At 55.8% G+C, this 13,298-nt stretch overlaps 1 protein-coding gene across 1 annotated transcript; it reads left to right on the forward strand.

Annotated features, from left to right (window-relative positions):
* Positions 1 to 536: 536 nt before the first annotated feature.
* LOC115539063 (sushi, nidogen and EGF-like domain-containing protein 1) lies at positions 537 to 13,298 on the forward strand (the record flags this gene model as incomplete). The annotated part of the gene is given in 18 exon segments (XM_030350267.1): positions 537 to 671; positions 1,357 to 1,439; positions 1,441 to 1,477; positions 1,754 to 1,870; positions 2,432 to 2,578; positions 3,860 to 4,033; positions 4,565 to 4,681; positions 5,549 to 5,857; positions 6,315 to 6,454; positions 6,456 to 6,499; positions 6,839 to 6,951; positions 7,291 to 7,569; positions 8,481 to 8,610; positions 8,906 to 8,988; positions 9,464 to 9,562; positions 11,936 to 12,023; positions 12,116 to 12,192; positions 12,494 to 13,298. Coding segments are annotated over 18 exon segments (2,219 nt in total), but the record flags the coding sequence as incomplete, so codon positions are not given.

The raw sequence follows: 13,298 nt of genomic DNA on the forward strand, positions 1-13,298 counted from the left end.
TCTCTCTCTCTCTCCTCCTCTCTCTATCTGCTCTCTCTCCTCTCGTCTCTCTCCTCTCTCATCATCCTCTCTGTCCTCTCATCTCCCTATCCCCTCTCTTCTCACCGTCCCGCTCTTCCCCCCCCGCCCCTCTCTCTCTCTCTCTCTCTCTCTCTCCTTCTCTCGCCTCCATCTCCTCATCCTCTCTCTCTCGTCTCCTCTCTCTCTCTCTCTGCTCTCTTCCCTATCCCTCCCCCTGCAGTTTCTCCCTCCCCTCTCTCCACCGCCCCCTCTCTCTCTCTCTCGCCCCCCCGTCTCATCTCATCACCCCTCCCCCCCTCTCCGTGCATCTCCTCTCCCCCCCTCTCTCTCCCCCCTCTCTTTCTCCCCCCTCGCTCCCTTTTTCCTCTCTCTCCTCTCAGCCCCCCCCCCCCCCCCCTCCTCCCCCCCCCCCCCGCCCTCCCACCCCCCCCGCCTCCCTCTCCCCCCCTCCCCTCCCTCCTCCCCCCCCCCCATCTCATCCCCCCCCTCAACCCTGTGTGTTCGGTGTTCCCCAGAGGTGACCAAGACCCCCTGCAGTAACAACCGGCCGTGCCCCGACGGCGGTCCGTGTCTGGAGTATGGGGGCGCGTACCTCTGCACCTGTCAGACAAGCGGGGCGGAGCCGGACCAGAGGGACCTCTACCCCTATGGTAAGACCCAGAAACACCCCCCAGCCCGGGGGGAACCCTCCGGCACACGCAGGGCACCCGCGGAGGAGGTTCTACATTCAGGGTGTTCAGCAGACGCTTTTACACAAAGCCATTTACAGCAAGTGCATTTGTCAGAAGAAGGAGAAACAACATATATGGCTGCCTGTACAGTAAGGATGTTCATAGAACCAAGTGCCAAGCACTAACCATCACGAGGTTAACCCATTAACCTTACACAACACAGATCGCCAGGATAAGACAATGCCAAGTACTATTTTAATATGCCGGACTTACGACATACAATAAATGCGTAGGAGGGGTGGGGGGTCTGACCTCCTACCTTAACCGTCCCATAAGGGGCTCGGCCCTCATGCTAACTGCAGGAAACAAATGGTATTGCTTAAGTAGGACTGATGTCATTGTATGAATCATCGAAACTTTGTTTTGCTCCTTGGCCGCGAGAGAGGCTTGTTTATTTCCAGAACAGTTTCATGAAACTTGAGCGTAACGATGAATGATTCTTATTTAACTGCTCGGTTTCACTTCTGTCACAAGACCAGGAGTCGTTCAGTTGTTTTTGCTGAGTTGCGTAATGTAGTGCAGCCGTTTGTTGTGGCGATGTCACGGCCTCTTCCCATTGGACATCCAACGGGACACAGTCAAGTGTCGCTGTGTGTTTCTCCAGTACAGCCCCGCTCCGTCTGTGAGTCCTCCCCCTGTGTGAACGGCGGCTACTGCTACGAGCGCCACGGAGGCTACTCCTGCGACCTGCAAGCACGGCTACTGGGGGAAGCACTGCGAGAAAGGTACGACGCTAAGCTAACGTTCAGGGTGCGCCGTGTCGACGGGTGCACTCTGGTTGTAGAAGCAGACGAGGTCAGATGTGCACCGACACGTGCACAGAAAATTTGTCTAAACTATGAAAAGTTGTGTCATTAATTATTTCTTTGGTTAGATGTTGGATCTGGGTAGACGTTGATCTCGATAGACGGTCGTCGGGTTAGGCTCTGTTATGCAGTGTTCTGGTGAGATGTGATGACGGTGATGGTGTTAACCCTGGCTCTCTGCTGGTGTCCCCCCAGTCCGGATGAACACCTGTGCGTCGGGCCCCTGTCGGAACGGAGGGTCCTGTAAGGAGGAGGCGGGCAGCTACCACTGCGTGTGTCCCTACCGCTTCACCGGGAGGCACTGTGAAGTGGGTACGTACCCCAGAGTCCCCCCCCGGCGGGGTGTTAGCTGGTGACCGAGGTATATGTGCTAGACCCAAGGAGAGGTTCTCTGGGTGTACATCTGAGTCTCCTGCTGTCCTGAAGACAGGAGCTGCTCCTCAAACATAGCCTGACCCTTCATGGGATCTCAATCAGACCTGACGCAGATCTGATCTCCGGTCTCCACGGGACCTCATTTAGACCAGGGGAGGGCCGTGAGGTGGTCCTGGTGTAGAGGTCAGGACCTGGTCTCCCCCAGTCCCCCTCACGCTCTGGGTTCTGGTCCAGTCCCCCTCACGCTCTGGGTTCTGGTCCAGTCCCCCTCACGCTCTGGGTTCTGGTCCAGTCCCCCTCACGCTCTGGGTTCTGGTCCAGTCCCCCTCACGCTCTGGGTTCTGGTCCAGTCCCCCCTCACGCTCTGGGTTCTGGTCCAGTCCCCCTCACGCTCTGGGTTCTGGTCCAGTCCCCCTCACGCTCTGGGCTCTGGTCCAGTCCCCCTCACGCTCTGGGTTCTGGTCCAGTCCCCCTCACGCTCTGGGTTCTGGTCCCCAGGTAAACCGGACCCGTGTGCGTCCAGCCCGTGTCTGAACGGCGGGACGTGTTTCCACTACATCGGGAAGTACAAGTGTGAGTGCACCGACGCCTTCGGAGGACGCCACTGTGAGGCCGGCAGGACCCGGCCGCCCGGCCCCAACGCAGGTCAGGACCCTTACCTCTATACTCATTAACTACTCTGTACCCCACTATCTACTCTGTACCCCTCTATCTACTCTGTACCCCACTATCTACTCTGTACCCCTCTATCTACTCTGTACCCCACTATCTACTCTGTACCCCACTATCTACTCTGTACCCCACTATCTACTCTGTACCCCACTATCTACTCTGTACCCCACTATCTACTGTGTACCCCACTATCTACTCTGTACCCCACTATCTACTCTGTACCCCACTATCTACTCTGTAACCCACTATCTACTCTGTACCCCTCTATCTACTCTGTACCCCTCTATCTACTCTGTACCCCACTATCTACTCTGTACCCCACTATCTACTCTGTACCCCACTATCTACTCTGTACCCCACTATCTACTCTGTACCCCACTATCTACTCTGTACCCCACTATCTACTCTGTAACCCATTATCTACTCTGTATCCTACTATCTACTCTGTACCCCACTATCTACTCTGTACCCCACTATCTACTCTGTACTTCTTTATCTACAATGTACCTCATTCGTCATTAGTTAATCAGGTCAGGACCCTTACCTCCAGTCATAACCCGACCTCTACTCTGTACCTCATTACCCCGTACTTCTTTATTCAGTAGTGAGGCGGATCAGGACTCGTTCCTCTCCTCACTATCCGTCTGTACCTCTTTATCCTCTAGTAGTTATTCAGCCGACTCTCGCCTGGTTACCAAGTTAATCAGATCAATGTCCTTAAAGAGCCGGTAGGGAGGGGTCAGAGGTCACCCAGCTGTAGGGTGTTTACAGGTAGGGAGGGGTCAGGGGTCACCCAGCTGTAGGGAGGGGTCATGGGTCACCTAGCTGTAGGGTGTTTACAGGTAGGGAGGGGTCAGGGGTCACCTAGCTGTAGGGAGGGGTCATGGGTCACCCAGCTGTAGGGTGTTTACAGGTAGGGAGGGGTCAGGGGTCACCCAGCTGTAGGATGTTTACAGGTAGGGAGGGGTCAGGGGTCACCTAGCTGTAGGGAGGGGTCAGGGGTCACCTAGCTGTAGGGTGTTTACAGGTAGGGAGGGGTCAGGGGTCACCTAGCTGTAGGGAGGGGTCAGGGGTCACCCAGCTGTAGGGTGTTTACAGGTAGGGAGGGGTCAGGGGTCACCTAGCTGTAGGGTGTTTACAGGTAGGGAGGGGTCAGGGGTCTCCTAGCTGTAGGGTGTTTACAGGTAGGGGGGGGTCAGGGGTCACCCAGCTGTAGGAGGGGTCCTGACCCCTCGGTGTTCCGGTGTGTTCCAGGGCCGGGCTGCGGCCCCCCCCCCCAGGTGGTCCACGCCGAGGTGCAGTTCTCGTCCACGGCGGCGGGCGCGGTGGCGCAGTACGTGTGCCGGCCCGGCTTCACCGCCGTGCCCCGGACCACGCGCACCCTCTGCGGGGTCAGCGGCACCTGGAGCCTGCCCCCCGCCTGCCAGGGTACGGCTGGGCCCCCACGATGCATCACTCTCCCCCAGACCCCGACATCAACCGCACAGAGCTATACACATGATGCATCACTCACCTCTGACCGCGCAATAACTGCACCGAACAATTCCCATCATGCATCACTCTCGCCCAGACCCTGACATTAACCATACCGAACCATTCCCATGATGCATCGCTCTGCCCTAGACCGCAACACCTACCCTTAAATATGTGAAAATGGGATAATATCTTAACTAAACTAGTCTTATTTGGATAACCACAGTCACTGAATGAGTTCCACTATGACACAGCATAGGTGTCTTTAAGGGGTTAACAAAATACTCTCGTGGTCCTGCCTGAACCAGTTGGTTCACACGGCGAAACAACCTTGAACTCAGTGTTGTTCCTCTTCATACGTGAGAACGTCGCCCCCTGGTGGCCGTTAACGCTCCGCTCTACACATCGTGCTGATAAACTCTAAACACCCATGGTCGTCTGTGGTCCGACAGCTGATCTGAGCTGCTTGTGTTTGTCGCCCCCTAGTGGAGAACCCGTGTGTACTTCAGCCATGTGGGAACCGCGGCGCCTGCAGGAGCGACCAGCAGGGGAACTACGTCTGCACCTGCAGGGTCGGACACACGGGCAAGGACTGTGACAAAGGTCAGAGGAAAATAACAGTGCACATAACAATGCAATAACATTTTATAAGAATACAAATCTCTGCCCCTTATACTATGTAAATTTAAGTACTGGGAAGAATAAAATAATGTATTAGAGTGAACATTTACAAGTAAGCTTGAAGTACGCCTGTCGTGTCAAAGGTTTGTGTCACTATGGGGACTGTAGGTTGAAGCTTAAGGTGGTGTACTGTAGTTCCAGTTAATGTTTTGGGTGGTGTAGAGTGTCTATAGGTCTAAGGTTAAGGAGGTGTACGCTCATAGGTCCTTCGGCCTCAGCTCTCCCCCCTCCCTCCGTCTGGGCTCCACGTGTTGTAGCTTATGTTTAGGTGGTGCATTGTAGCTTATGTTTAGGTGGTGCATTGTAGTTTATGTTGATGTGGTGCATTGTAGTTTATGTTTATGTGGTGCATTGTAGTTTATGTTTAGGTGGTGCATTGTAGTTTATGGTGAGGTGGTGCATTGTATTTTATGTTTATGTGGTGCATTGTAGTTTATGTTTAGGTGGTGCATTGTAGTTTATGTTTAGGTGGTGCATTGTAGTTTATGTTGAGGTGGTGCATTGTAGTTTATGTTGAGGTGGTGCATTGTAGTTTATGTTTAGGTGGTGCATTGTAGTTTATGTTTAGGTGGTGCATTGTAGTTTATGTTTAGGTGGTGCATTGTAGTTTATGTTTAGGTGGTGCATTGTAGTTTATGTTGAGGTGGTGCATTGTGGTTTATGTTTAGGTGGTGCATTGTAGTTTATGTTGAGGTGGTGCATTGTAGCTTATGTTTAGGTGGTGCATTGTAGTTTATGTTTAGGTGGTGCAGAGTGTCTCTGGTCCTCAGCTCCCCCCCCTCCCCCCAGACCTGCTGCCTCCGTCGGGCCTCCACGTGTTGCGGGTGGAGGAGGGCGAGCTGGAGATCCGCTGGGACCAGCCCCACCCCTCCCCCGTCCCAGTCACGGGCTTCGCCATCACCTACGCCCCCCTGGCGGCGGGGGCGGGCGGGGGCGGGCGGGGGGGCCGGCAGACGGACTTCCTGGACCGGCAGCAGAGCAGCCACCTGCTGCAGGGCCTGACCCCCGGGGAGCTCTACAACATCTCCACCTTCTCCATCAAACGCAACGCCAACAGCAACGACATCAGCCAGCCCGCCGTCGCCCTCATACGCACCCGTGAGTGGGGGTGGGGCGGGGGTGGGCCAGGGTGGAGGTGGGGGTGGGCCAGGGTGGGGGTGGGGGTGAGCCAGGGTGGGGCTGGGCCAGGGTTGGGGTGGGCCAGGGTGGGGGTGGGGGTGAGCCAGGGTGGGGCTGGGCCAGGGTGGGCCAGGGTGGAGCTGGGGCAGGGTGGGGTTTGTGCAGATGAGTGACAGACTGATGAGTGGGTGAGGTTCTTCTCTGTGAGGTGGATGTATGGGTGAGGTTCTTCTGTGAGGTGGATGTATGGGTGGGGTTCTTCTGTGAGGTGGATGTATGGGTGAGGTTCTTCTGTGAGGTGGATGTATGAGTGAGGTTCTTCTGTGTGAGGTGGATGTATGGGTGAGGTTCTTCTGTGAGGTGGATGTATGAGTGAGGTTCTTCTGTGAGGTGGATGTATGAGTGAGGGTTCATGTGTCCACCGGGTGTGCTGCAGGCCCGCTCGCGGTGGAGCAGCTGGCGGTGGTGAACGTGTCGTCCACGGCGGTGTGGCTGAGCTGGCTGGTGCAGGCGGCCCGCCACGCCGCCGCCACCCAGCTCCGCCTCTCCCTGGTGCCCGCCGACGGCGGCGGCGCCCCGCACAGCCCTGCTCAACGGCAGCGCCACCCAGTTCAGCTTCAGGTCCGCCGCCGCTGGGGCCGTCCTGGGGACGCTCGCTTATGGGAGGAATCATAGTCGGGATTACTTTGGTCAATATTGAAATCACGATTATCCAAACGATTATTTTAAAAAAATCCCTTAAAAAAAGATTACAAATTAAAAAAAGAAAAAAAGAAAAGAAAAATGTGTGCCAAACCTAAAACAGTAAGTTGACCTAAAACGGTTTTGGTGAAAAGAACCAGAAAGTACCAACTTCCCCTTAATAGGAATATTAAGAGTCAGATGACAGCGTCCCCGTACTACACACACAGAGCCCGTGTGGTTCGACCGCTGGTTAACGAGGTCACTTCCTGTCCGCAGCTCGCTGCTTCCTGGCCAGATGTACACGCTGGAGGTGCTGACCCAGAGCGGCGTCCGGGCCGAGGAGTTCCCCTCCACCAGCCGGCCGGCCGGACCCCTGCACATCTGGACCCGTACGGCAACACCTCTCCCTCAACATCTGGCCCACATGGGATCCACCATTATGGGCTGTGCAGGATGAGAGATGAATGATAGATGAATGAGAGATGGATGGATGAATGAAGGATAGATAGCTGAATTATAGATGGATGAATGATAGATGAATGAGAGATGGATGATAGATAGATAATAGATGGAAGGATGATAGATGAATGAATGATGGATTATAGATGGATTATATAGATGAATGGATGATAGATGATAGATGAACGGATTGATAATAAAGAGCCTGAAAAGCGACAGAAGACGCATCACATCGTCCTCAACTCAACGTCTGCCCCCCCCCTCCACAGGGCCCCTCCCCCCTCAGAACCTGTCCCTGGCCCAGGTGACGTCCAGCTCCGCCCTCATCACCTGGGAGCGCCCCCCCGGCGCGGCGGCGGACGGCTTCGTGGTCAACGTGACGCGGGGGCTGAACACGCGCAGCCGCTTCCTGCCCAGCGCGCTGCAGGGCGCCTACACGCTGAGGGAGCTCAGCCCCGGGCAGCAGTACCAGCTGACCCTCACCGCCGTCAGGACCCCCGGCACCGAGACCGTCCACAGCGCCCCACGCCACCTGGCCTTCAGCACGCGTGAGTGGCCCCGCCCCCGGAGCCCTGATAGGCCGGGCCCAGAGCCCTGATAGGCCCAGAGCCCTGATAGGCCCAGAGCCCTGATAGGCCAAGAGCCCTGATAGGCCGGCCCCCAGAGCCCTGATAGGCCCAGAGCCCTGATAGGCCAAGAGCCCTGATAGGCTTGGAGCCCTGATAAGCCCAGAGCCCTGATAGGCCGGGCCCAGAGCCCTGATAGGCCCTGAGCCCTGATAGGCCGGGCCCTGAGGCCTGATAGGCCCAGAGCCCTGATAGGCCGGCCCCCGGAGCCCTGATAGGCCCAGAGCCCTGATAGGCCGGCCCCCAGAGCCCTGATAGGCCGGCCCCCAGAGCCCTGATAGGCCCAGAGCCCAAGAGCCCCGATAGGCCCAGAGCCCTGTTAGGCCGGGCCCGGAGCCCTGATAGGCCGGCCCCCAGAGCCCTGATAGGCCGACCCCAGAGCCCTGATAGAACGGCCCCCAGAGCCCTGATTGGCCGGCCCCCAGAGCCCTGATTGGCCGGCCCGGTCTCCGTCAGCCCCCAATCTCAAACCGTTTTCTCACTTTGAATCTTTTGAATGATTGCTGCCCATCAACTGTGATGAATTTATCTTTTAATCTTTGAATCTTTGAATTCAGAACTTTTTACTTTGTTCATCATTGTACTGTAAATTGCCAAATGAATTGCTAATTTATTTTTGCTTTAAAAGCTGTACCTATACATCGACCCGTTCATTAACCATCCATTATTCAAAATGCTAAAGTCGATTTGTTTGTTTGAAGCATGTAGTTGTGTTTTAAGACGAGTTAGAGCGTCCCCCTCTCTGAGCAGGAGGGTGTAGTTCCCTCTGAGCGCCAGCAGGGGTCAGTGTTAACTGCTCTAACTAAACCCTTTCCACCTGCGTTGGGGAACAGTTCCGATGGAGGGGCGGATGGGGAGGAGAGAGAGGCTGTCCTCGCTGGGTCAGGGGGGTCACGGGCGCCCCAAGACCCCCCCTCTGGACCGGGGGGGCGGGACCGACACAGAGAACGCTGACGAACACAGGTGGGGGGCCAATCAGGAACCAAAAACAAAGCTTTAATTAAAAAGCTACAACTGAGAATGTTAATATAAAACTGTAAGTCGTTTTGGTAGAAGCCAAATGACTCGATGTTCATGTTCTGTAAATTAAATGTATCATTTACAAACTTTTATCCAAAGTGTTTTGCAGTGAATTCCGAGTGTGCAGAGTGTGTGTTTGTCTGTGTGTACCTGTGTGTACCTGTGTGTGACGGTGACACCTAACATGCTAGTTAAGTCCCGGGTTGAACGGCTTCCTGCTGCACTTCCTGTCCTGCAGATATAAAGAGCTGATCGACCGGAGGGGGAGGATCACAGCCCAGTTCACCAACCTGCCCCGCAAGATCCTCCGTCACCGGACCAGTAAGACCACTATAGAGATATATATATACACCATATAGTAGGCCTCCTTCTCCCAGTAAGAAGGCTCTCTATACATACCATGTGTTATAGTACCAGTGAGACAGCTCTCTATATGTACCATGTGTGACGGTACCATCGTACCAGTGAGACAGCCCTCTACACACCATGTGTGACCGTACCATCGTACCAGTGAGACAGCCCTCTACACACCATGTGTGACCGTACCATCGTACCAGTGAGATAGCCCTCTACACACCGTGTGTGACCGTACCATCGTACCAGTGAGACAGCTCTCTATATGTACCATGTGTGACCGTACCATCGTACCAGTGAGACAGCTCTCTATATGTACCATGTGTGACGGTACCATCGTACCAGTGAGACAGCTCTCTATATGTACCATGTGTGACCGTACCATCGTACCAGTGAGACAGCTCTACACACCGTGTGTGACCGTACCATCGTCCCCCTGCAGGGCCGGAGCCCCCCGTGCGGTTAGAGCGGATCGAGGAGACGACCAATAAGATCAGCCTGGCGCTGGAGGTCCCGGAGGAGGGCGCGAGGACCCCGCCTGGTAGGTTCAGGGCCAGGAGGGGGCGGGGCCAGGACGCCACCGCACCTCTGATTGGCCCGTCAGTGGGAGGGAGGATTGTGAGGAGGGGGGAGGGTGAGTGTTAGGGGGAGGGGGAGCGTTAGGAGGAGGGGGGAGGAGTGTGAGGATGAGGGAGTGTTAGGAAGAGGAGGAGGGGGGGAGTTTAAGGGGTAGGGGGGGAGGAGGAGGGGTGAGTGTTAGGAGGAGGGGTGAGTGTAAGGGGGAGGGGGAGGGGGGGGGGGAGGGGTGAGTGTTAGGAGGAGGGGGGGTGGGTGAGTGTAAGGGGGAGGGGGGGGAGGAGGAGGGGTGAGTGTTAGGAGGAGGGGGGGTGGGTGAGTGTAAGGGGGAGGGGGGGAGGAGGAGGGGTGAGTGTTAGGAGGAGGGGTGGGGTGAGTGTAAGGAGGAGTGGGGTGTGTGTAGTGGGTAGGAGGGGGCTGAGTGTTGGGGGGGGGGGGGGGGGGGGGACAGCGTATGGTGGAGCGGTACCAGCCGTAGAGGGTCCATCTCTCTCAGCCAAGCTGAAATGTGAGCGCCGTGCCGGGGAGCTGAGGACAGCTGGGGTCTCTCAGAGACACCAGGGTGCTGCTGGAGGTGGTGGTGGAGGTGGTGGTGGAGGTGGTGGTGGTGGTGGGGGTGGTGGTGGGGGTGGTGGTGGTGGTGGTGGTGGGGGTGGTGGTGGGGGTGGTGGTGGAGGTGGTGGTGGTGGTGGTGGAGGTGGTGGTGGTGGTGGTGGTGGTGGTGGTGGTGGAGGTGGTGGTGGAGGTGGTGGTGGTGGGGGTGGTGGTGGAGGTGGGGGTGGGGGTGGTGGTGGTGGTGGTGGTGGAGGTGGTGGTGGAGGTGGTGGGGGTGGGGGTAGTGGTGGTGGTGGAGGTGGTGTGGTGGTGGTGGTGGTGGTGGTGGTGATGGTGGTGGTGGTGGTGGAGGTGGTGGTGGTGGAGGTGGGGGTGGGGGTGGGGGTGGGGGTGGTGGTGGTGGTGGTGGTGGTGATGGGGGGTTGGTGGAGGTGGTGGTGGTGGTGGAGGTGGTGGGGGTGGTGGTGGTGGTGGTGCTGGAGGGGGCGGGGGCTGTGACGGTACAGCTGGCTGGGGGGGAAGGCAGCGTGAGCTATTAGTAAGGTGATGTTATCATTGATGCGTGGAGTTGCACATCTCAGCACGCATTTGCACGCACACACACACACTCACACACACTCCCACACACGCACACACACACACACACATTTACCACATCTACACACACATGCACCACATATACACTAAAACACACACACATGCAGCTTAAAAAACACACATACATGCATATGTTAAACTTAAGTGAATACATTTGGGCCCCGGATTTGAGCGAGGTTGAATTGTGTCTTTAAACGACCCTCTCGTGGTGAGAACCTGCCCTGTTTCCTACAGCTTGTGGTTATGACCTCACCCCTTCAGGACGGCCCCACTGTTACAGCGCTTAGCAACCCCCCCCCCCCCCCCCCCCCCCCCCCCCCCCCCCCCCCCCCCCCCCCCTGAGGCATCATGGGTAATGAGCCTGAGCCCACCGGGCTGGGAGGCTATAGCCACCCTGGAGCCGCCGAGGCGGGCGTAGCTCGGAGTCGATGGTCCAAGGACCGCTTCCCCGGCTCAGGGTCACGGCCTGGGTCCAGGCGGAGGGGTCCGGGTTCGATCCCCGCTGTCAGCAGGCTACCTGTAGACCCACCTGAGGAGGTTGCCCTCCTCAGGTGGGTCTTAAACTCCCCAGTCCAGTCTACAGAGACTGGACAGGGGAGTTCAAGGCCTGCCCCTGCCCCCCATCTCCGAGGGTCTCCTCACCTAACGCGTCCCGGTCAAGTTGTTTTAGACATTCCTCTCCTGCAGCATTCCTCCGACCGTAGCCCCCGGCCGAGACCAGCCTCCCCCCCTCTCCCCCTCTCCCCTGAACCTCGTTAAACCGCCCAGAGTCCCTCACTCACTCCCCTTGTATACTAACACACATGTACACAATGAAGTGTGTTTCCCTGTCTCTGTCTCACTGGTGATCTCTCCCTCTGTCTCTCTCTGTCTCCCCCCCTCCTCCCTCTCACTCTCTCTCCCTGTCTCCCCTCTCCTCTCTCTCTCTCTCTCTCTCTCTCTCTCTCTCTCTCTCTCTCTCTCTCTCTCTCTCTCCCTGTCTCCCCCACTCCTCTTTCTCCCTCTGTCTCTCTCTGTCTCCCCACTACTCTCTCTCTCTCTCCCTGTCTCCCCCCCTCCTCTCTCTCTTCTCTCTCTCTCTCTCTCTCTCTCTCTCTCTCTCTCTCTCTCTCTCTCTCTCTCTCTCTCTCTCTCTCTCTCTCCCTCGCTTTGTTCTGTCTCCCCTCTCTCCCCCTGTCTCCCCCAGCTTGCCAGCGGGTGCCTCACCCCTGCACTCGTCTCTTCTCGGAGACGAAGAGTGTCCCGGTCTGGGAGGACGGAGTGTGTCACTACCTGTAAGTCCTCACTGTGTCGTCCAAAGACCTGTGTGTGAGTTCAGTGTCCTCACCAAGCCCCTCAGCCTGACTGGTCTCCCCCCCCCCCACAGGTACAAACGGACCTACAAGGTCCAGCAGGACGTCTGCTTCAGGGAGATCTGTGAGCCAGCACTGCCCGACAAAACTCGTACGTTTGAGAAAGATCGGCTTTGAATAACATTACCCGCTTTTCTCCAAACAAAAGACAGAAATAGAGTGAAAAATAGGCTTGGATTGTAGTCAAATACATAAATATGTGATAATGTTTATTTCAAGATCTCTTACTATAATATTGACACTAGTATTCTACATTGTATTGATTATTATTCACTGTGCATCGAACCCATGATTGTGTTATTTTTTAACAAGCTGCCTGTGGATTAGAGGTCACTCTGTGTTGATGGTTATTTTTCTGTCGATTTTCTTTTATTTCCTCTCTTTCCATCCAGAGTCCTCCGTCCCCGATGAAACAGCTGTCCCTGCTATCACCGCATAAAGACACGTCCAGGCGTCATTAAAGACAGAAACTACGTCCTCCATTTGAGAAGAAGGTTCAGTTTGTGTTGGTGTTATGTCAGCGCTCGGCCTCCAGAGGGCGCTGTTTGTCAGAGACGGACCAACTCTGACTCTTGGAACAGCGTGTGGCGATGAGGACCCCAAACACGGCAGACCAAAAGGGTTGAAGGCATCAACAGAGATTCAAAGCCAATTATCTTTATTAGTATCGCCCTTTAACACAGTTACGGACTCATAGGTTATCAGGGGCCTGCATTAGACTACGCCCACTCCAAGGAAACTTCCCAAAACCCATATCGGAAATGAAAATCAACGTAGAGAGGGAAAAGGGGAAGAATACCTCCTTCCAGGGATGGTTAGGAGAGGAAGAGGTGTGACTAGGCAGACATGTTACGATGAGAAAAATTATTCTGGTGTTTCTAAGTAGGATTGCAGTGCGCCCGGCCGTCGTATACCTCACTGACATGCAGCCCACGCTGAACCATAGGAGTTTTCCGGAATATTCCCTCTGGGAATTCCCTCAGGGAAAATTAGCGACAGACAAAAAATCGATTCCAGTCGATGCAACACTGTACAGGACTGTAAAGTAAAGCACATCCCATAATTCACCCCCCTCCCTCCAAGAGGAAAGATGTTCCTCACCAGTTTCTGTGTACATTTGTCTTTTACTCTCTTGCCTTCCTGTGTTTTCTGAGCGAGCGTCTGTTGCTAGCTACTGTGTAAATAGTGTTCATAGGT

Source organism: Gadus morhua, unplaced genomic scaffold (assembly GCF_902167405.1).
Source record: "Gadus morhua unplaced genomic scaffold, gadMor3.0, whole genome shotgun sequence".
NCBI lineage: Eukaryota > Metazoa > Chordata > Actinopteri > Gadiformes > Gadidae > Gadus > Gadus morhua.